Raw genomic sequence first — 21382 nt, forward strand, 5'->3', positions numbered from 1 at the left:
AGGGGGAGGGAAGACGCAGTGTGGAAGGGACTAAATTCATACAAGGTTTACAAATCCGTGAGTCTAGGCACACTGGGACCTGGCAAAGACTTTTTGTCAACTCCATTTAGACTATAAAATTAATAGCATGAAATGCTTGTTCAGTATACACAGAATAGCTTGAAGAGGTACCAATCTTTGCAGGGGTATGTTATGATGATTTGTTGATGTCCCCTCTGCTAGTTTTGGTAGGCAGATATTCTCTGGGTGCAGCCTGAGAGCTGAAAGAAACTGTTCATTTGTTTCTGTCTGCTGTGCCATATTTGTCCACAAAATGGTTGTGAATAATGTGATGGCTGCATCCTTTGACAGTAGTGAACAGCTAGATCTGGAATAGAGATCCATAAAGTGAGGAAAGGTGGCCACCATCTGAGTAAATGTAGTGTCTCTTTCCTTTAATTCACATTCTTTTTGGGTCAAGTGATTGTCTCTTTCTTACTGCTATGATTATGTCCTGACAGTTGAGGTTTTTTGTACATATGTGTCTATCTTCTTATGTTCTTTCTATCTGCCTTACTGGATGCTGTTTCTAATGAGAAATATTTACTGTAGCCCCATTCCTTCAGGAGCTCACCTCTTTTCTCCCAATTTAAAAAAAAAATCTCCTCTCTAGTTACTTTATTTTCTTCTATCCTTTATTTCTGACCATGCCCTTTTCTTTCTCATTCATTCTTTTGTTTCTTTTCCTTTTCTTTTTCATCTCCTTTCCAACAGCCAGACTTCTCCCTCTTCTCTTGTCTCTCTGAGCCCCACATCCAGGGTTTTTTGTATCCTCCACCCATATCTCACATCTTTTCATTTTGTCATCTTTGTGGGCCTGTCTTACTGATGTACTGCTGCCTCTGTGCCAAATTGGCCTGTCTGCTGGATTCATCAGATGCTGAGGCAGAGGGGAAATGTTTCATGGCTACTTGATGCAAATTCTGTTTCTTGTTGAGTCACAGCCTTCCTGTTCAGCCAAATGACTCCAGCCTTGTGCACTGGAGAAGAAGAGCTGAATTAAGGACTTGAGGACTTTATGTCTTCTGGTACACACTGATGAACTGAGGGGCAGTGGCAGCAGCTGGGAATGTTTAATCCAAAAGCTAATGAGCCGAGACTGCTGCAAGGTGTGAGTATAAGACATGTTGTGCAAGGTACCCAGAAATTAAGGCCCTATGAGCTCTCTTGTGGGTCTCACATTAATTCTATAGTATAAGAAGTTAGTGGTATCTGGGGCAGAAAGGGCATCAAGAAATGCTGAGCTTTTTTCTGGGAAAGAATAGGTCCGGCAATGATCAAGAGGCATGTTTGCATTTCCTTGGAAGGAAACATTGCAGCTAAATCAGAGACAATGATAGCATTTACACTGATTCGTGCAGCAGACCCCGAAGGACTGAGGAGCTATAACGCATCATGTTGTAGAAGCATGAGGGTACACTTTGCTGTGTGCAGAGTTGGTACTTGGAAGGCACGTGATGTGTGTGATGATCTTTACTGATAAAAAGATTGGCTGCATGTTGCACAGCAAGTTAAAGTTCAGCTCTGAGAGAGCTGAATTGGTCAGATACTGGTGTCACTAGCTTAAATGATCCTAGGGGAACGTGAGGAAATGTCACTGCACTGAAATCAGACCAAGTGAGGTTTGCTTTGCCGTTAAATGAGTAATGGCCTTGATGAAGCAAAAGCCAAGTGGCCATTTACTGGTCTGGTGAAGCTTCCTTTTCAAAATAAAACAACAGATAGCATCTGTGTGTGACTGGGAGAGGAAAAGGGCTACTCCCTAATTATCATGCATATTGAGTTGGAAATGCAACAGCAATATGTTATGTGATTCCAGAGAGGGGAACAGGTAGGACTTCACATCTTGTCTGATGCATGCTCGAGGCTGCCCAAAACACCAGAATCAATGTGCAAAGAAATCTTGTATTCTAGAGTTATTGAGGGTGCTTGATCTACAATTGGGGTGCAGTTTCTTAACAAGGAGCATTGTTGGTAGAGTACTTAAATGAAAGTATCACATTTAATTGAACTTCTGCACAGTGCAAAGGGTAAGCAGAATGCAACATCTCATAAATTCCAGTTTTCCTGCCGAAGTATTCTGGAGGAGTTAAATTATGAACTGTGGTGCTTTTTATTAACAGTTTAAACATGGCATGCCAATTTTATATACTTTATCAAACACTTTAGTAGAAAATCAGTACTAGGACCAAAGACCTGGTTAAAAGAAGAAAAAAAAAAGAGCTCTCTCACATTCAAGAGAATCATACTTTGCATTCTTATGATATCAAGGCGAATCTTCACAATGCTTTACCACAATCACAAGTCAAAGAAAAAGAACAAAACCATTCCTGCCAACATCCAGTAAGTGCCCTGGGCCAATGTCCATTAACCCTGAAATAGTTCCAATAGAATTGTATGCCAAGAAATAAGAACAAAAGAAAGGACTGAAACAAGAGTGCCTGACATTTTGCCCTGCTGGAAATGAAATAAAAAGTTAGATTAGCAAACAAAACACCAAGGTATCTGGCAGCTTGTCAGGGAAGCGGCTCTGCCATCTGCACCAAGGCCATGTGTCACTGTCATCCCTGAGGAGAAGGTCTCTTGGAAGAACAGAAGATGGCTATCCAGGACCAAGGAGGACACTGGCATGATTTCCTGTGGAGCTTGAAGAGGTTCCTGACAGCTCACACACACTGACTGAAGGGAGTGTGCCTTGCTGGCCGATAGCACCAAATGACACACTGAGGAGCAAAACTAGGCTCTGTATGGCAGGTCCTCCTCAATGGTCAGAGAGGAGCTGGTTTGTGAACTAGGAGTGTCTATGTGCTGAAGGAATCAGAGGGAACAGCAGCTGGATGATGGCCCTGATATGGTCTCGCAAACCTTTTGTTTGACAGTGGAGAGGAGGGAGATTTTGATTACATCACCTGTGAAAACATATGTCTTAGAAAATTCCTGTGTGCGTGATTGGCTGTTCAAATAGCTTGTTCTGCTTGATTTTGGTTTACAGGGGGTTTAATGCCCTCGATGGGAGCCAATGGCTGCCAAGCCCTGTCATGTTACAGGCACACAGTTGTTCATTACATCGTGCAGAGAGTAAGCCGCAAGATCTTGTTCAGGTCTTGCTTTTGCAGTAGATTGAGGTTTTGGAGATAAAGTGATTCTTGTTTGTTTTCGTTCAAGCAGTGTGGTTCTTTAAAAGCTTTAAATGTGCTGCTGCAACCAACCTGAAGAGAACTCCAGCAGCATTACACTTCTCAGGTGGCAGATGTACCTGTAACCCAGAGTGCTGTGCTGCAAGGTGTGAGAGAGACAGAACAGGAATCCTGCTTCTATTCAGACTAAATGTTATGTACAGCAGGTAGTAGAATAGGCTTTTAATAGTTTGAGGGTCAGACTTCAGGTTTATCTCATAATCATTACTCCTGAGAGAAAGGGATCATCTCTTTTGCCTTTAAGGGACTTTTAAACTAGTGGTTTGTCTTCTAAGGTGATATGACAAATTGATCCAAGACACTGAAGTGCTACACGGTGTAGTCTCCACTTGCATCAGTCAAAATATTAGACGTACTGGCTCAGTTTTTCTTTACTTTCATATAGCATTTAGAAATTAGATTTGCAGCCCACTAAGGGATGGCCAAAACAGGCAGACTGCTCAGACAATATGAATTTAACAGCTGTAGAGGTTAGAAGTTCTCTGTCCACAGCAACGGTGCAACATAGCAGGAACAGTGTCTGTGGGGTGCTGGCATATCTCAGACCATGTTCAGCAAGATCAGCTCTGAAGAGAAAAGCTTGAGGAATCATGCAGACCTCAGCACTTACTCTGAGACAGACAAAAGAAGAAATTCTTAGGGTAGTGATGGTTTCCTTAATAAGAAAAGATACAGAGTATCATCCTATCAACTCCAATGAAAAATATTATATTAACTTAGTACCATGGGTGATCAAACTGGAAATGAGTGGTTCCACAATCTTCAGTCAGCCTCTTGAGCTTTTGAGTTACTGCTTTTACCTGCTAAACCTGCTGTCTGCAACCACTTTCTCTTGGTCTAACAGATCAGATGAGCAGCAAGGCAGTATTGCTGGCCAGCTCAGTACTGAGACACTTGGCAAAGAGATGCTGTGGGAAGAGATGAGTAACTCTTCCCTCTGAGAACAACGAACAAATAACTCAGAGGGGTGCTAAGACTCTGTATGCATGAGAGGAGTTCCTCCTCTGTCACTGGAACTGTAAAATTAAGCCTGTCATCACTTCTGAGTATTCATTTTTCCAACATGTCCTCTTGTAAATCCACTAAAATTTGGTTGTCCCTTTGTATTTTATATACCTTTGCTCGCAGCTACTTGCTGGTGGGTTTTTTTCTACATTTGCCTTGTAAAACTGGGGAAAAAATTACAAGAGCAACCATGGATGCAAATAAGGAACTGGACTGTGGCAGCTGTGCCATCCAAGTTGGTATATGGCTAAGGCAGTGGTTTGGGTCCTAACAAATCTTTTATTCTTATTCCAGTGATAACTACTTCAGTGACAAGCAAACTTATGTGAAAGAAATGCTCGTCCATGTGCAGCACCCTAAGTAATTGTGTCATGCTTATTTGTGAATTGCTTTAAAATTTGGAATAGGAGAGCCAATTTAGAGCTGAAGGCGTCTGAGAGGGATTTTTGTGCCATTGCTAGGGCTGTGGTGAAATAAATGATTGTGCAAACTGATACTGTGATTGCAAAAAGCCTTGACTATCTCTCTAGGACATGGGAATTCTCATACAATTTCAGAAAAAATAGCAATTCACAGTTAAGCCAGTGATACAACCACATCCAGATCAGAGGATATGGCATAACTGGGGAAAACCAGTACTGCTTACACCACTGTAGGGAATGAGGTGAGCAAAATGCAGCTCAGATTGGGAGACCACAGGGTCTCATTCTGCCTGTAAAACCTCTTGATCTCCTTTCAGGGTGCACACACATACCCTCAGGGCTGCAGCCAGTGGCTCTGGGTACACTTGCCTACCAACCATGCGGCACAGCCCCTCCAGTAGGTTTTGGCATCCTGTTTGGGTGCTGAGCAGGACACAGTGTCTCACAAAGGCCAGAGGAGAATCTGCTTACAGGTTGTGCTATTACTGAGTAACGCTTAGCCCTCCTGGCAGGACAGGAGCAGCAGAAGCCACTGCCAGCTGCAATGAGGTCCACCTCCTCTTCTCCTCCACAGAGCCTGAGTGGCTCTTGCACTGCTCCTGTTATGGCCACGCACATGAGGGAGCAACGGGTGCTTTCTGTTCTGGGCTGCAAATATGCTAAGCCAATAACCACGACAAACGAGGGAGTAATTATCTCATTTAATGTACTGGCATTACACAGGCACCTCTGCTGTATTTCTCTCACCTCAACTGAGGCTCTGTAGGGAGAAGCCTTTCAAAGGTGTCTTCTAGGAGCAAACCCTTCCTTCTGAAGAAGATAGCATGTCAAAATAACCTGTTAAAGTTATATTTGAAAAACATTTGTGCTTCTCATTTCTGAAAGTTCATGTAAGCTCCTGCCACTGAGCAGCTCTTGTGTGTTTCTGTCTGTTTTGGGGAATACTGGGTGTGCCTTCCCAGCTCAATGTTTGAAACACCATACAAATAAAAATATGTTTGTTGGTGTGAAGAGAAGAGCCTTGGTAGGGACAGGGCAAAGCTACACGGGCCTCTGTTCTGCCTGCTTTTGAAAACAAGTTCAGTTTAAACTTCTGTTGTTAAAAGTGTGGTTGGCACATTTAATGGAGGTGAAATACTCTTGTGCTTGAGGCTCAGTGGAAGTGTCAGTCTTAGCAAGATAAGAGGCAAAATGAGGGCCAGAAGTAGTTCCATACTTCTTTTTTAATCCATTTTTTCAGCATTTTATTGGGAACAATTTTTGTTATTTGTTTGTGTCACAGTAAGTTATTCTGCCAGAAAATTGACACTGGAAAAATTATTGTAATTTGAATAACCATTTCCTTTCCCTTGCATAGGAATCCCACAGAAGACACAATGTGTTTGTATTCAGTAATGTACAAAATTATATAGCAAAAGTTTGAAGGCTGAGGAACATAGTTGTGTGTTTCACTATAATTCACTCTTGATCTTTGGGAAGTTAAATAGTTGACCTTATATTTAAAGATGCAGCTTCAAAATGCCATTAAAAACACTATTTGCTTTCTTTGCTAATAGGATTGTGATAGTTTCCATACTGTATCACAGTGCAGAATTATCAGCATGTGACTATACTACATTTTACTACTAGATATTAATAAATATATTTACTTTGCCTTGATGGTTTTTGACTAGTGTTGACCCTTGCTCTGTTGTACTGTCCCAGTACAACTGAGGGTACAATATGCTGGGGCTTAGGATCGGAAGGAGTCCCTGAGAACAGAGAGAGGAAATGCCTTAATGCTTGATACACTGAAAATGCAGTGAGTGAAAATACAGCCTGTATTAGATGGGATATATTTTCTTTTGCTCTCACAAGCATCTCCCACTAGAAATTTTGAGTTTCTCATGTTGTGTTAATGATTCACCACTTTATGAAGCCTGATACGCACTTCTGCTCCGTCGATGCCTGAACTCTCCATTACTCTGTGACTGTTCCTGATGTGAAAACCTGTCTGTGAGAAGTTTATAAGGTCCAAGTGCAATAATTTAGGCTTTAATCACATTAAAGCTTCCATACCATGTGACTCAATGTGTGTTTAGAACAGTGGAGTAATATGATCAGTGTCAGCCTTGGGAGCAAGTGATGGAATCTCAGCCTAGTGACACCAGGGGTTTACTATGGGTCTTTTCCTGCAGCTCTGCAGCCAGACTGCCTGGGACAGGCCCCAGTGTGGCCCAGTTGTACATCCATGTGTCATGAGGGAAAGAGAATTCAATGTATAGAGGGCTTTACCCGGCATGTTTGTTATGCTGGAGCAGGATCTAATGCTATTAACTCTTACAGAGCTTCTAAAAGTTAGATTTAGTTTTGACTTTAGCTTTTGTTTGCTCTGCCTCTTTCTCCTATTTTTTCTTCTTTTCTTTTTCCTTGCTTGGTTTTATTTTAGGCAGATGCTATCGTATCTGGAATCTGCAGGCTGCTGAAGGGAATACTCAAAATTTTAGCAAAACTGTGGTTGTATTTTTATTTTCTTTTAATACCTGAAGACATTGTTAATAATATGGGAAGTTTAAAGCCCTGTAAAAATGTTTTTCATTATACAAACAGTAAAAAATTGCTACTTATAAAATGAAGATATTTATTAGAACATGTGTTTATTTATTAATACTTAAACAATTTGGTTTATGAGATAATACAACCTCTAAATGGTTAGTCGGTGTTGTCACGTTTTGTCATCTGCCAAATAATTTGACAAATTTGCTATAAACTCCCTGACATTTTTGCTCAAAGAGTTAGTTTTCTTCTTTCTTTGGTGCTAGACAGGTCATGTATCTTTTCAGGCTTGAAGAATTTCTGTCAGCTATTTAAATGCAAGGCCACAAAGAGAAAGCCAGACTCAGGCAGCAGCAAGCTCAACCGGGGTGATTCAGGACCAAAGGAGTTGCAGCACATACTTAAACAGCAAATGTGCCCTACTCCAGAGACTATATCTGTCAGTGTAAACCGTGTTCTTTTCAACGGAAAAGGTGGATGTGTGCAGTTATCAGAGACAGTAAGTGAACCAGAATGGTGAAAATTGTTATCAAGTGACACTTAAAAAGTTTTTTTCCCCTACTACTTAGACAGGGAATGTGACTAAAAATGGCTGCTGCCAGTTCCCTGCCGCCGAGGGAAGAGGATGCGTTCCAGCTTCCCAGCTCTCGGTGCCGGGAGGAAAAGAAAGGGCAGAGCTGGGCATCGGTCTCTCCTTGGTACTAATGGCAGCTGCCTTTGCTTTTACTCCCTGCAGCTGGGCTCAGAGCCAAGGGAATTATATACAGCCATGGCTGTGTGCTGAAAGGAGGAGGAGGAGGAAGGGTAATCTTTCTCAAGGCTTCTTGCACCTCTCTCTGATGTTGCCCTCGGCAGCAGGTTTCTCTCCACCTTGCAGGGATCTGGGAGGATCCAAGCTCCTGCCCTGCAGCCCATGGTACTAAAATGGGACAGGAGAGATACCGTTTGCTCCGTTTTGGGGCAGCAAAAGAAATCTGGCACAAAGCAGCCATATCGTTGTGTTGGCCCTCAGACAAGGAGGTGATACACCCCCACCTGAGGCAGCTGAGCAACATGAGCAGGGAAAGCCTTGAAGTTGAGAGTCACCACAGGCTTGTGGGTTAATAACAGGGCAGGGGCTGATCAGACAGCCCAGGCATCACTGGCAAGTTTTACATTGTGGTGTCGGCAACATTAAAGTGATTTTTATACAAAGCTGTGTTGAATTTGATGGGAGGAGAAATACCCTTTAAAAAATCTATTGACCACACGTATTTTTTTTGCCGATTTTAAGGGAGGTGCCTCAAAAGAGAAGGCTGTAGGGAAGAGGCAGTGTGGTTGTGAGGGACCTTAGGCACAAGGCAGTTTGATGGTGAATGAGTAAGATGCACACAGGGACATGCTTGTACTGACGAAGGCAGAACCACAGCATGTTCCCCCTGTGAATACGTAGGCAAAGAGGCACAGGGAAGGGAATAGCCTGGAGGTGCCACAACATTGCCTGAAAACCAGAAGTGCACAAAGTAACAGTACCTGAAGTCTTGTGGCAGGGCCTGGAACTCAACCTTGAAGGGTTCTCAGCAGATGCTTTCTGATGTCCCTTTTGATTTTCTCTGTTGCAGTGGAGAGTGTGGGTACAGAGCAATATGTACAAATTTGTGCAATTGCCTGGGTTTAAAAAGCATTTTTTCTGTAGGATGTAGTTGGTCATGACTATTTGTCTTTGTTTATTGGCATCCAGTGCCGAAATGAAGTCATACCAACTTTTATCTTCTATAAACCAGATGGGCAGCTTTCCCAAGACACTGGGTTCCTGCTTTCCCTTCAAGTCTGCTGCTGTGATGGGCTTTGCTGGCTGGCAGATTGCTGCCTACGCTGTGCAGGTATCCTGATGTGTCTGGAGGGGGGGGCTCATGGAATGGAATCCAAAGCCATTTCCATGTCTTTGAAGGTGTTTCTGGCTCTGGCAGTTTGCTGACAGCGAGGTCTGTTTCCCCTTATTTCTTGTGCATCTCTTCACTCAGCAGGGTTGTTTCCTGTTGTAACTTGTGGGGTTCCCTTGCTGCCTCCTCACCTATCCCTTCTTTTTCGTGCTTTGTCTGCAGGGAGCTCTATGAGCATAAGCTCATTTCTGACCATGTTCACGCCCTTGAAAAATAGCCTTCTGAGGGAAGTCAGTTTATTGTAGCAATACCCAGGGATTCCAGACAAACTCAAGGACTCATATTTCATACTTTGTCCAAGGAAACACATAAGAAGGTGTAACTTTTGCCCTGAAGACCTGTAAATTCTGCTGAGTCTGGTGCATCCTCTAAAGTCATCAGGGGATGTAAGTTATAGCTTCCAGAAAGAACAGCAGAGTCAAATCAATGTAATGCTGTAGGTAACTCATCTGACTGATGGAAATAAACTGAAAGTGGGAACAGTGGGAGGACAGAAGTGGTTGAATTTGCACTGTGGATTGACAGAGGTTTGGGCAGCTCAGTGGCTACTGACTTGCTGTGTTGGACTTGTACCAGTGAGGAAAAGGTCTTGGTAGGGCCTGGGACTCCGCCAGTGTGAGTGGGGTCGTAGGACTGGACTTCAAAGAACACAGTTTGATCCTCACTGTAACCAGAAATCACATGGATGATTAATTACACACGTTAAGATTTGTTTTCAAAACCAGTAGAAATACTTGAGGATATACATCTTTGCCAGGCTAAGACTTGGAAATTATTGCAATTTCTGTGTTTCAATTGATTTTTTTTTTTAATGTATCATGTCATGGGGAGGGGAGAGAATATCCTGAGAACCTTTGTTTTGTACACAGAAGTGTTTCAGCCTCTGTAGTTTAAAAACAAACAAAAAATGAAATTGAAAAGGAACAGCTAAGTTTGAAAGCAAGAAAGGATTTTCTTGCTAAATAATGTCAGACTGAGCATGTTTTTACAGAAATGTTACAGAACACCATCTGTTGAAAAATGGTACTTTATTTAGATTTATCTGTTGCCAGTTTATTTTTTATGCAAAGAAAAACCCACAAAAAAAGATCATCTTTGGTTTTTTTGCAGAGAGTTGGATTGAAAGATGTCTCAGTGAAAGTGAAAACAAACGTTACTCCAGTCACACCTCTCTGGGGAATGTTTCAAACGATGAAAGTAAGTAACTTGTCATTTGCTTAAAATCAGTGTGAACATGTCCAAGTGCTCATTTCCTGCTATATAAGTTGCTACATCTGGGTGATGTTTTTAGTACTGCATAGTTTGAAAAGTCAACTCACTTGACATATCCAATAGTTTTATTATTTTTTTTAATATTTGCATTTTTTTTAAAAAAAGGGAAATAATATATCTATTACTTAAAACAGCTAGAAGAATTTGTATGTCACTGAATAAAGGTTGGATGACCTCTAAAATGTGCTGTTAGTATCAGCTTATGAGTAAAACCACCTGTTTTGCTTTTCACTGGTGAACAACACGTGGCTGAAATACAGTAAAAAATGTGCTGCTTGTCAATTCTACTATATCAAAGCACACATAAGAAATCTTTCCTTTAAGAATTAAACAATCATAGCATTAAAACACCATATACTAAACCTTGATATTGATTCCTTTCAGTCACAGAGAGGAAACAATTATCAATCTAGCTGATTTTAAAATAGCTATTTTTTCTTATCTTTTCTAATTATCATAATTTCAGATCTTGATTTTTAACAACAGCAGGTAATCAAAAAGACTCCAAAATAGTTTAAATTAACCAAATAATTTCTTTTTAAAATTGCAAGACAATTCTATCTTACCAGTAGTTTTCCCTGTTTATGCAATTTCTATTCTGATTAATTTGCCTAAAGCAAAATACTCTTCATGTTAGTTTTCCTCTCAGGATTTCATACATTTGTTCATGTTATAAGACATCGATGCAGACTGAATTATTTAATTCAGTAGCTCATGTTTCCTAAATAAAACTTTAGAAAGTATATTTTAAATAACTTCTTGGTTGCTGAATGTCCCATTTACATTTTTTATATTTTAAGAGAATTACTTTATATTGATATCAGGGTAAAATTACATGCCTTGCAGCACAATGTTGTAATGGAACATGAAATTTGCTGTAGTTGGGCCTTACTCTTATTTATCTGGGGGTATCTTTGGAGGCAATATCTCTTCTGAAGGAGAAGGGAGGTGTTAGTAGAAACATGGTATTTATTTATGACTCCCAAATGGGCAAGGATCCTAAAGACAGACAATAAAACTAGGAGAGGTTTGGGTTTTTCTGTTTTTAAAAGGTAAGGGGTTAGAAATTAATTTATCTTTAAAAATAATAGTGAATGTACGAACATCAGCTTGTTAATTTGCATTTTATGAGAACCTGTGAGAGGTATGAATTTGATTTCACTCTGATTCTACTGAGAAAGTGATGAAAGAAATCTGTAATGAATGAGATGTGACTTCAGACTCTTAATAGGGCCAGAATTCAGGACTCAACTCTATTGACTTTAGTGAACTTTCCTTAGACTCACAGTTCAAGACAGTATTGTCAAGGAAATTATTTAGCACCATTAGCTACATTAATAGTAAAATTATAATTTCACTATTACAGGTCTCCTTCTAGGTTTTGTTCTAGATTTGTTGCCTTAAATAGGTTGTAACCAAACTTGCAGTAGTTTGTTACATGTGCTTTAAATGGGAACATGAGAAACCATTCCACCTACCTTGGACCTGCGTGGGTCAGCAAGAGCCCGTATTTCAGACAGTGCCATCGAGAAGATAGGATAGTGGTTCCTTCTGTTTTCTAGGGCTGGAATTAAGGGGCAGGCAATGCTAATGAAAGGAGGCGAATTCAGAACTGATGGAACAAATACAGAAATGAATTTGTCCCACTATTCATGTGCAGAAGACATTATTGTCACAGTATATTATGGAAACCCAAATGAGACTGAGAGTTGATTTTATCTGGCTTCCTTCTTAATAGCCAGTTCTACCAGATGCTTCCTTTGCACTGATTACCAGCATTTCTGCAGTGCAGATAAGAGAATTAATCCACCTGAAAAGTCATCCTTGTTTTGAGGGGGAGGTGAGAGAGAAAAGAAGGTGAAGAGGAAGGAGTAGGAAAGCAAAATAAGCCACTTGTCCATCAGCAAGACCAATAATCTGTGAAATTCAGAACAAACTAGAAGTTTCACCTTAGAAATCATTGTACTGTGTGCTCCTTTCCAGCCCTGGAGTTCTTTCCAACATTTCTCTAACAGTGCCCACACACCAACCAAGAAATTTCCAAACTACTGTGTCACTTTTTGTCCAGCCTCTGTCATACACTTGCAAACAGCAGGAGGCAAAATGTTTTGAGAAAACCTACATAACTCTATTTGAATTCTTCAGAATGGTGGTCAAATTGCTGTTGTCAGTGTAGCTCCAATTTTCATCTGGAGCCAAAAGAAGGCATCATCCATCCTTCCCTTGACTAGATTTTTGTCTCTAAATACACTAGGTAGCAGTTGCTGGATTCTACCAGAAAAAAAATGTGGATTTGGTGTTTGGTTAGGATTTTTTTGGCCTTGTATCCACTGAAGATTATAAGAACTTGTGCTGTGAACTGATAATGTTCTTACTGACCATCATGCTTGCTCTCGTGACTGTTTTTTCCTGGATGATTTTAGAGTTCATAGGGTTTTAGGACAGGAGTAATAGTTTTGCTAGTCTCCTTTTCTACTGATGAAGTATGCTATAGAGCCATACTTCAGGCCACAGGGGCCCTTTGCAATCTTCTATTCTCATCCAGATACCTCCAGGCCTCTTAAACCTGCATTAAACTGTGAAAGGAAGCAATGACTCACAGCTGAGGATTCCCATGATCGCTATGCTTCTTGAGGTGTTTCTTACCCTTTTGAAACATTTTATGACCTCTTCCAAAAAAACCTTTTCTATTCTAATATAAAAATTACCAGTAAATTTTATTTCACTTTCCAGTTTTTTAAACACTTTCCCTCCTACCACTTCCACACTCCACATATTAGTCAAAAGACTCAAGGAAAAGGGAATGGAACAACCTTGCATTCAATAATTAAAAGAAAAACACCCTCACATTATTTTCTGTGTACTGTGCATTGAGCCAGATTAGCCAAATTGAAATAGGGATCTGGAAAAATACAAATAAAGGCTTATGAAAGTTTCACTTTCAATTCCATTGGAAAGAAGTCATGGTGCTACTTGGTGAAGTGGAAGGATTGCTTATCCAAATTTTCTTGCTTAGTTAGAAATGTGAATGTGTAGACAGTTCATATGAGATAAAAGAAAATATTCACACTAGTTTTGTACTTCAAAAGCAGTGTTCAAAATCCACAATCTCACCAGCTGAATCGGACTTATCCAGCAGCTTCTTTTCTTATTTGAACTAAACTTCTTACTCTTCTGTTAAAAAAAAACCTGTTTAAAAAAGAGCTACTTGTTTTCATTGAAATTTTCCTTGGGGAAAATTCTTGCTTTTTCAGTCATACCTGCTCAGTGAGAACTCTGCTCCTATGTTTCTCAGAGGGTTTTAAAAAATCCCACTGTTTAAAAAACACAGAATACATGCTAATGAGCCTGAATCTCATTTATAGCTACATGTAAGAAAGAGACAAGATAGCTTCTTACTCTAAATTCTAGCTAAGGCCACTTTTGAGAATAGTCAGAATGTGGCCTGCAAGGGCTACAGAGGAGGAGGCTATTCCTCTGAGAAGTGTGGAGCTAACCGAACAAAGGGAATTGTTTTATCCATATAAAGCTACTAACAGCAGGTTAGCTGCTTTTGAGATGCATGCAGGCAGCACTGGAAAGTAGGGAGTTCTTCAACTACATCCACAGTGGAAAGAACTCAACTCCATTTTAGTTATGACAAACAGATTAACATAAACACTTCAGAAAAAGGTGTGCTAATGCAGGGGCTTCACTTTGGGTTGTTCCACACACAGTGTTTAAGGCAGGATGCTCAAAGAGGTGCTGAGCATAGCTCCTACTGTCTCCATGTCTTGCCCCAAGAAGCAAGAAGTCCCTCAAGCTGTACCTAAAATCAGGCCACTGAAGTTAGAGGATGCCACTGAGAGCTCAGGGAAAGCCACAAAGACACAAAGAGAACTCTGCTCTGGTGGCTTTGAAACAGAATTTTGAAAATAGAAAGATGGAACTGTTATCAAAGAAACTTACATGGAGTTTGGGAAGAAAAAGATTTGTTGATATCTCTGGGAGCCAACAAATATTGTTTTTCTATGATGATCCTTGGTTTTAATATCTTTGAAGGCCCCTTCTGTGTTGAGAGTTTTACCCATTTGAATTTTAAGAGTATTGAATTTTAAAAGGTATGAGTTCATTTTAATCTACAGTTTCGGTCTGATGGGGACTGATAACTGAACAGGCCAAAAAGTAAGAAGTGCTATTTTCCCTTTCCTTTTCCATGTTGTGCAAAGAGTTCTGGAATCAGACTCGAGTCAAGAGTTACAGAAAACATTCCTTGCTCAGTGTGGAAGCCATCAAGTGCTTCTACCAATCAAAATATAAATAATAGGGATATTTATTATTTTCTGCTAGTCAATTATCTGATAAGATTATATAGTTAAAATGTACAAGGTAGAATAAGATGCTTTTATGTGTAATGCTGAAAGTTTGTATTTCTAGATCCCCTCTATTCCTATACCATGCACAGTTCTTTCCATCTAATAGAAAAGAGAAAGTTTTCAGAAAATAAATACTTCAGAAAACACCTGGTAAAAATGAGAAATATATTGGCTGACAATTGGTCCACTGGCAAAAAACAAAGTAGCTCTGTGTTCTTGTACAGAGAATTGGTTTGGGGGGAGACAAGCACTAAACCTGTGAAAAATTTAGTTTTGTTGAAAATCCACTTTTCAATGGGAAATGTTTTATGGGAAATGATGCTTAAATTTTTTTTTGAGTAAATTCATCATTCTCCTACTTTGTACTGAGAGACAGTTCATGGAGGATGTTGGAGAGCCTTGAAGAAGGATCTCCAGGAAAAAAACATACCTGAGGAGGGAGATATAAATTGCAGCTTATTATCTAATTGTTAGTTTGTGTTATTAAAACAAATCCTTACATGGGAGGAGCTGAGTAAGGCTGGCTTGAAGTGTGTCTGAGGGCAGGTAAAGCCCCTGCTCAAGGGTGCTCACTCTTAATGCAAGCAAAAAACAGCTGGAGGAGAGATGGAAGGGGTGTGGAGACCCTTATATTGTGTAATTTAGATATTGACTTAATGTCTGAGGGAGTGTCACACATCCAGGGGGGAATTCGGTCTGGTTAGCACAGGTGAAAACCTCCCGGTAACACGTCCTTGAGCGTGAGGAGCGGCGGCCGCTCGGCATTCAGGCCCCGTGTGCCGGGGGTTTGTTGCACGCCGACCGTTTGTTTGGGAAAAACAAATGAAAAACACAATTTAAAAGTGATTTGAGATGTGTGTGTTGGTCCTGTGCGCTGAATAAAAGCGGTCCCTGAAAGGCAGGGAGGGAGTGTGCGGCCCAATAATTAGGGGTCCATTGTCATGCAGATGCAGAAGGGGGGCAGCGCTGGGGGTCCGCGGGAGCTGCAAAATGGGATTTCCTGACACTCAGGGGAGCGGCCGAGCGGGATAAAGGATGTTCGGTTAGCACAGCTTCCCTGTGTGCAATGGGAGAAGTGCTGTGGCGCGGAGGCTGCAGACAGGGCGTTCCAAAGTGGGGTGTTATTTGTGTGCCTGGGTTCACGGAACAGCACAAAAGGCCTCCCGACAGGGTCTCATGTTCAGAGGAGGTCGCTCGTAAGATCGGCTCTCTTAAGATGCAGCATCCTAAAGGCCCGCTTAAATAACTTCAAAAAGTTGATTGCATGAAGAAATTAAACTTGCAGTGTGGTGTACAGGCATAGTGATTTGTCTCGTTGTTTAGGTCTTTCAAAGTCTTCTATGCTGAAAGCTTTCATCAGGGACAAAGTTGTGAAAATATCAAACTGTGTTTAATACAACAGCGTTTCCCGAAGAATATCCTTCTGTAGCTGCTGATTGTGCTTTACTCCAGCTTCCACCTAGGAATGTTTTATATGTTTCACAAAACACAATTTAATAGGAATTATTCTATACATACTTTTAAATTGTTTCAAAAGAACTAACACAAACTAGGAAGAATCCAGTATTTGAAGTTTTATTTTAATTATCTTTTTCTTTGTTCATCTTTTATTTAAATTTTTGTAAAGTCAGAAAATCAGAGTTACCTTGAAAGCAGTTAATGAGGAATACTATCAGATAAATTATCTGAAAAGGAATAAAGTATATTACAGAACATACACTTCTCATTCAGAATCAATCTTTGTAAATGTATAAACAGCTAGTACATATCATATGTTAGGATTAAACAGTGGATGAACCCCATTAGTTTAAATGCCTTATCTAATATAAAACTAAGGTAAAACAACAGTTCCCTTAAAGCAGGTCAAAGTGTTTATATGTCCTCACATGTTGCTAGAGATCTAAGAGTTGCTTTTGCTCCATATAAATTTATCCTTTTTGGTGTCATTCTTCCTGGGTACCACTCTGCTCCTGCTATCAGTGATGTTTGCAAGGTTTATTGCCTCAAGCAATATCTACAGATGGTAGTTTAGAGAACATCATTATTTACATTTCCATAATTTAGCTGATATTTTGAGAGAGCTTTAATACTTGAGAACATTTTAAAAATATTTTTTAATTATTTTAATTTTTTTAACGAATTCCTTACCATTCATAAAAAACTTTTTTAAAAAATTACTTAGCAGTTCACAAATGCTTGGGAAATTCCCACTGAAATTACATAACATTTCTTTTGTTTCTTAACAGATGAGGAAAAAGAAAATAATAGAGCATCAAAACCTCACTCGACTCCAGCTACACTGCAATGGTAAGATGCCTTTTAAAAAAATCAAGAAAACCTGTTAGTGTTGTTTCTTATGTATTTTCCAGAGGAGGAGAATAGAGCTCTTAGACATCTTATACAGTTCTAAAGAAACTTTCACTGTAAGTGTTTAATGTGCTATTAGTATCCTGTACAGCATTTCTCAACAAATGTCCTACTCTTAAGGGATTTGTATGAATAGAGGAAACTTCTGATATAGTTTAGAAGATCTACTTGGCATATTTGTTTGTCACCTTGCCAGCTGGTGATTTGTGGTTTGCCATCGTTGTTATATTTATTACAAAAAGAAAACTAGTACTGAGAGGTTTTTTCAAGACTCACATTTGTTTCAGTGTCTGATGAAGCCCACCCTTACCAGCTATTTTACCAAACTGGGATCTATGTAATAAGATGAGCAAACACAAATAAAGGCATTTCGTTGGGAACTATTGTTTCTTTACACCTCTTTGTATCACAAAAGTCTCATTTTTCAGAAGTTCAAGAAAAGTGACTTTCCTTGAACAGACACTCAAGAAAAGCAGTGATTACAAACAGAGAGAAAATTATAAAAATCATAGTGAAATGTCATAACGATATTTTTTTTTTTCATTACTCACTCCCACAACTTCCACACAGTTAAATTGGATAATAAAGAATAAAGAATTATCTAGGTAAAATAAAAGAGCAAGCAGGGCTTACCAGGCCCAAATTCAGAACAGTGTTTATTTTGCAGTGAAGTCAGTTAAGAGTCTTTTCCACAGGAGCAAACAGTGTTGTAGCCAAGAAGCCAGCATTAATTAGAACGTGCCAACGATACTGTTCCCAACAGAAAACATGCAAATACTGTAAACAGTCTTTTGCCAAATACTTTCAAGCTTCCTCAGTCATAAAGGTTAGTAAATCCCTAAACTCCTGGGATATTGAGCCCTGCTGGAATGTACTGTGCGCACTTAATGCTCATTCAGCAGTGTTTGCAATAAAATCCTAAAATTTTGATTCTGAAAAGGCTGCTTACATCTTCTTCCCTTCTCTCTAGCTAGTGTAATGGCTTACTACCTCTCTGCTGCACTAGGTTTCTTACATGTTGAGGTAGGTCAAACATTCTCCCCTTTGACTCTTCTGGAATATCTGCAATTTCCTCTATTTATTTTCCACCCAAAATTCCACAAGGGAACAGAAAGCAAAGAAGTTTTAACATTTAAAATCTTTAGCTGCTGTCAAACTGAATTATACAATTGGCTAATTTATTAATAGGCCTGTAGGTAAAAAGATTCCCAGCTTAGTAGCCATACCATCAAACAGTTTTCCGATGGTTTCCATGTGCTTTTCAACATATGTACTGCAGCTTTGAATTTGTATTTCCTGGAGGACTTTATGTTCTAAACGAAATTACAAGCTCAAAATTTAGGGTCAAATTGCTGAGTAGTAAGCTTACTTTGTGTGAAGATGTGGAGTTTTCGCCGTTCTGGAGTATCAGACACATTAGCATCCAGTTATTTGTACAGCAGAAACACCTAGCAACACATGGGTCAGTAAACTGTTGAAACAGCACTGTAAAAGTGCTTCCTGTAGGTTTAGCTTTATGTGTTTGACAGTTTGGCCTGCTCAGGTGCTGTGGTTTAACCTCAGCCAACAACTAAGTATCACACAGCCGCTCGCTTACTCTTTCCCCTTCCTGCTCCCACTGGGATGGGGAGGAGAGCTGGAAAAAGATGAGATCCATGGGTTGAGATAAGAACAGATTAATTATTAAAATAAAAGTAAGATAATAATAATAGTAATAGTAGTGGTAATGAAAAAGAGAGTAATAAAACCCAAGAAAAAACAAAACCCAAGAAAAAACAAAACCCAAGAAAAAACAAAACTCAAGAAAAAACAAAACTCAAAAAAAAACAAGTGAGGCACAATGCAATTGCTCACTGCCCACTGACCATTGCCCAGGCTGTCCCTGAGCAGTGATTGGCACCTCACAGCCAACTCCCCCTGGTTTATGTACTGGGCATGATATTCCATGGTTTGGCTAGTTCAGATCAGCTGTCCTGGTTATGTGTGCACCCACAGCTTCTTGTGCAGCTCTTCACTTGCAGAACCTGGGAGACTGAAAAGTCCTTGACTTAGGGTAAGCACTACTTAGCAACAACTAAAACATCACTGTGTTATCAACATTATTCTCATACTAAACCCAAAGCACAGCACAGTGCCAGCTACTTGGAAAAAAGCTAGCTCTATGCCAGCTGAAAGCAGGATCAGGCCTCACACTAAGTATTTGCACAGTCAGGAAAGACAAAAAAATTTAACTGGATGTGCCTTAGGCAAACATGCATCCTACCTTCTTATAAGAATCTCTGGGCCAGATTCAAGAGGTAGAAGTGGTGGGGTAAGTTACTGACCAGATTTCAGGACAGAGTATCAAATTGCCCTTGTTCTGGCAAATGGAAGCTTCACAATCATCTGCAGCATCTGGTGTCTGCCAAGTTAAAGCTGGTCATGTTTTTCTGTTAGATGCTTCTATCACTTACAGCTAATGAAGGCTATAGAGTGTCAGAGAACAGAAACAGAGGAAATGCCAGTTGCAAGGAAAAAGAAGAGGAAGAAAGCAGTAGGGAAAGTGTAGGAAGACATAAGGGAAATAAGTACATTTTGTCACGTGGTTCACATTGCCATCAACTTCGTTAGTTATTTCTTGTCTGGCATCTGGCCAAAAGGGGCAAACAATATCAATCCCATGAGGATCTATTCTTAATTCTTGTGCCTCTCCAAAGGCAAAGTATGTTGAACATTTTAAATGTGGAGGAGGAAGAACAGCTGAAGAAGCCAAGATGTCTGGATGGCTGTCAGCCTGGCTAAATATCCTTTTCCTGGAAACGGGAATGATGCTTTTGTTTTGTTTTGTTGATGACAAAAAATGAAGTGAAAGGCCTGGTAAATGTAGCGCTACTGCCAAATACATCATAATTGGGGAAAATATGCAAGCTTGAATTTAAAGGTTAAGGCATGAATACAGCAATATCTAGTATCCTGTGCTTATTCCACATTCCTGTGTTCATTATCATCTCTAAAGCTATGGCTTGGCTCTAAAATGTTCATGATTATTTCATTGGTGAACTGGTTGACCAAAGTGCAAGTATGGAACTTTATTTTACTTAATTTTGGTGTGTGTGTATGTCCACTTCTCCAAACACAGAATTATTCGAAGTACAGTCAACCTAATTCCATGCAGTTTTGTGGCTTACAGTGTACTTAACAGTATTGTGAAGCTAAAATCAGCAAAACTATCCTATTTTCCACAACAATTATAAAAAGAATTTAAAAAGAGGAAGGTAAATTGTAAGGTAATGGGTTCTCCCCAGGTTACTACTTCCTCAGAAATTGTTATACTGCATCAAAATTAATCGGTTCTGGAATCTTTTATGTGATTAGCAGTGATTAACATCACAGTTGTTCTGTGGTCTTGATATAAATAAATAAATCTGGAACAAAACTACAGACCTGATTCTGCTATAGAATAATCTCATTTAATCTTGAACTATATGAGTGTATAAAGAGGGAAGCAGTAATAGGGACAGATAAAATTGTCATTCCTGTGGAAGTATTAGGGGCTTTATTCCTACACTGAAGTGGCACAAAAGGTCTCATTGTGAACTACTGGATTTCATGTAGCTTTATTACAACATTCAAAGTGTTTATATATATATATGTATATATATATATATTCTTTCTGGTAATGATTTGTTAGGTAGAAGATTGCGTTCATTATCTTCCTACAATACTGTAGAATGAAGCTGGATTCAAAATATGATAAAGTTGTTAAATAAAAGACAGGAAAATAAAAGAAGTGGAGCAAGATGGGTTTTTGATCATTAAAAAAAAGTTCAGGTATAATGGGGCATTGTTCAGTGTCAGACTAATGACTCTCTGTGAAAGAGAGGAGAAAAAGAGAAAAATTCATCAGATATGAAGAGAAATAATTAACTGCTTTTCTTTCTGTCCTGTCTTGGTCACGGAAGCTGACATTCCAATTAGCAGCTATAGTATACAAACGAACTCTCCAGGTTTTGAAAGGAGGTTTTGTTAAAGCGCTATGAATTTGAGGAAAGATGCCATGATGATATTTCTGTAGAAACCAAGGAAGAATAGATGTTTCCCATACAAACGGAGTCCATTCATCTGGCCGGATATCTTATTAAAATAGTTTGCAGTCACAAATGATCACGATAACTGAAATGGAAGGTAGGTAGGTCCTGAAAAAGGCAATGAAGGAGAGAAACTAGGTATTTGGAAGGTGTTCTACAGCTATAAAATGATAGGGGATCATCTGCTGTAAAATTGGAGTT

At 39.7% G+C, this 21382-nt stretch overlaps 1 protein-coding gene across 2 annotated transcripts in view; it reads left to right on the plus strand.

Moving 5' to 3' along the window:
* The window catches only part of RFX4 (regulatory factor X4), a 91191-nt gene that overhangs the window by 9778 nt on the left and 60031 nt on the right, over window positions 1-21382 (plus strand). For both annotated transcript variants that reach the window (XM_064654877.1, XM_064654876.1), the window contains exons 2-3: window positions 10231-10317; window positions 16994-17054. In XM_064654877.1, the coding sequence (XP_064510947.1) occupies window positions 10231-10317; window positions 16994-17054 (148 nt within the window). The remainder of the gene's footprint in view (window positions 1-10230; window positions 10318-16993; window positions 17055-21382) is intronic.

This window comes from Pseudopipra pipra, chromosome 5, assembly GCF_036250125.1.
Source record: "Pseudopipra pipra isolate bDixPip1 chromosome 5, bDixPip1.hap1, whole genome shotgun sequence".
NCBI classification, from domain to species: Eukaryota; Metazoa; Chordata; class Aves; order Passeriformes; family Pipridae; genus Pseudopipra; species Pseudopipra pipra.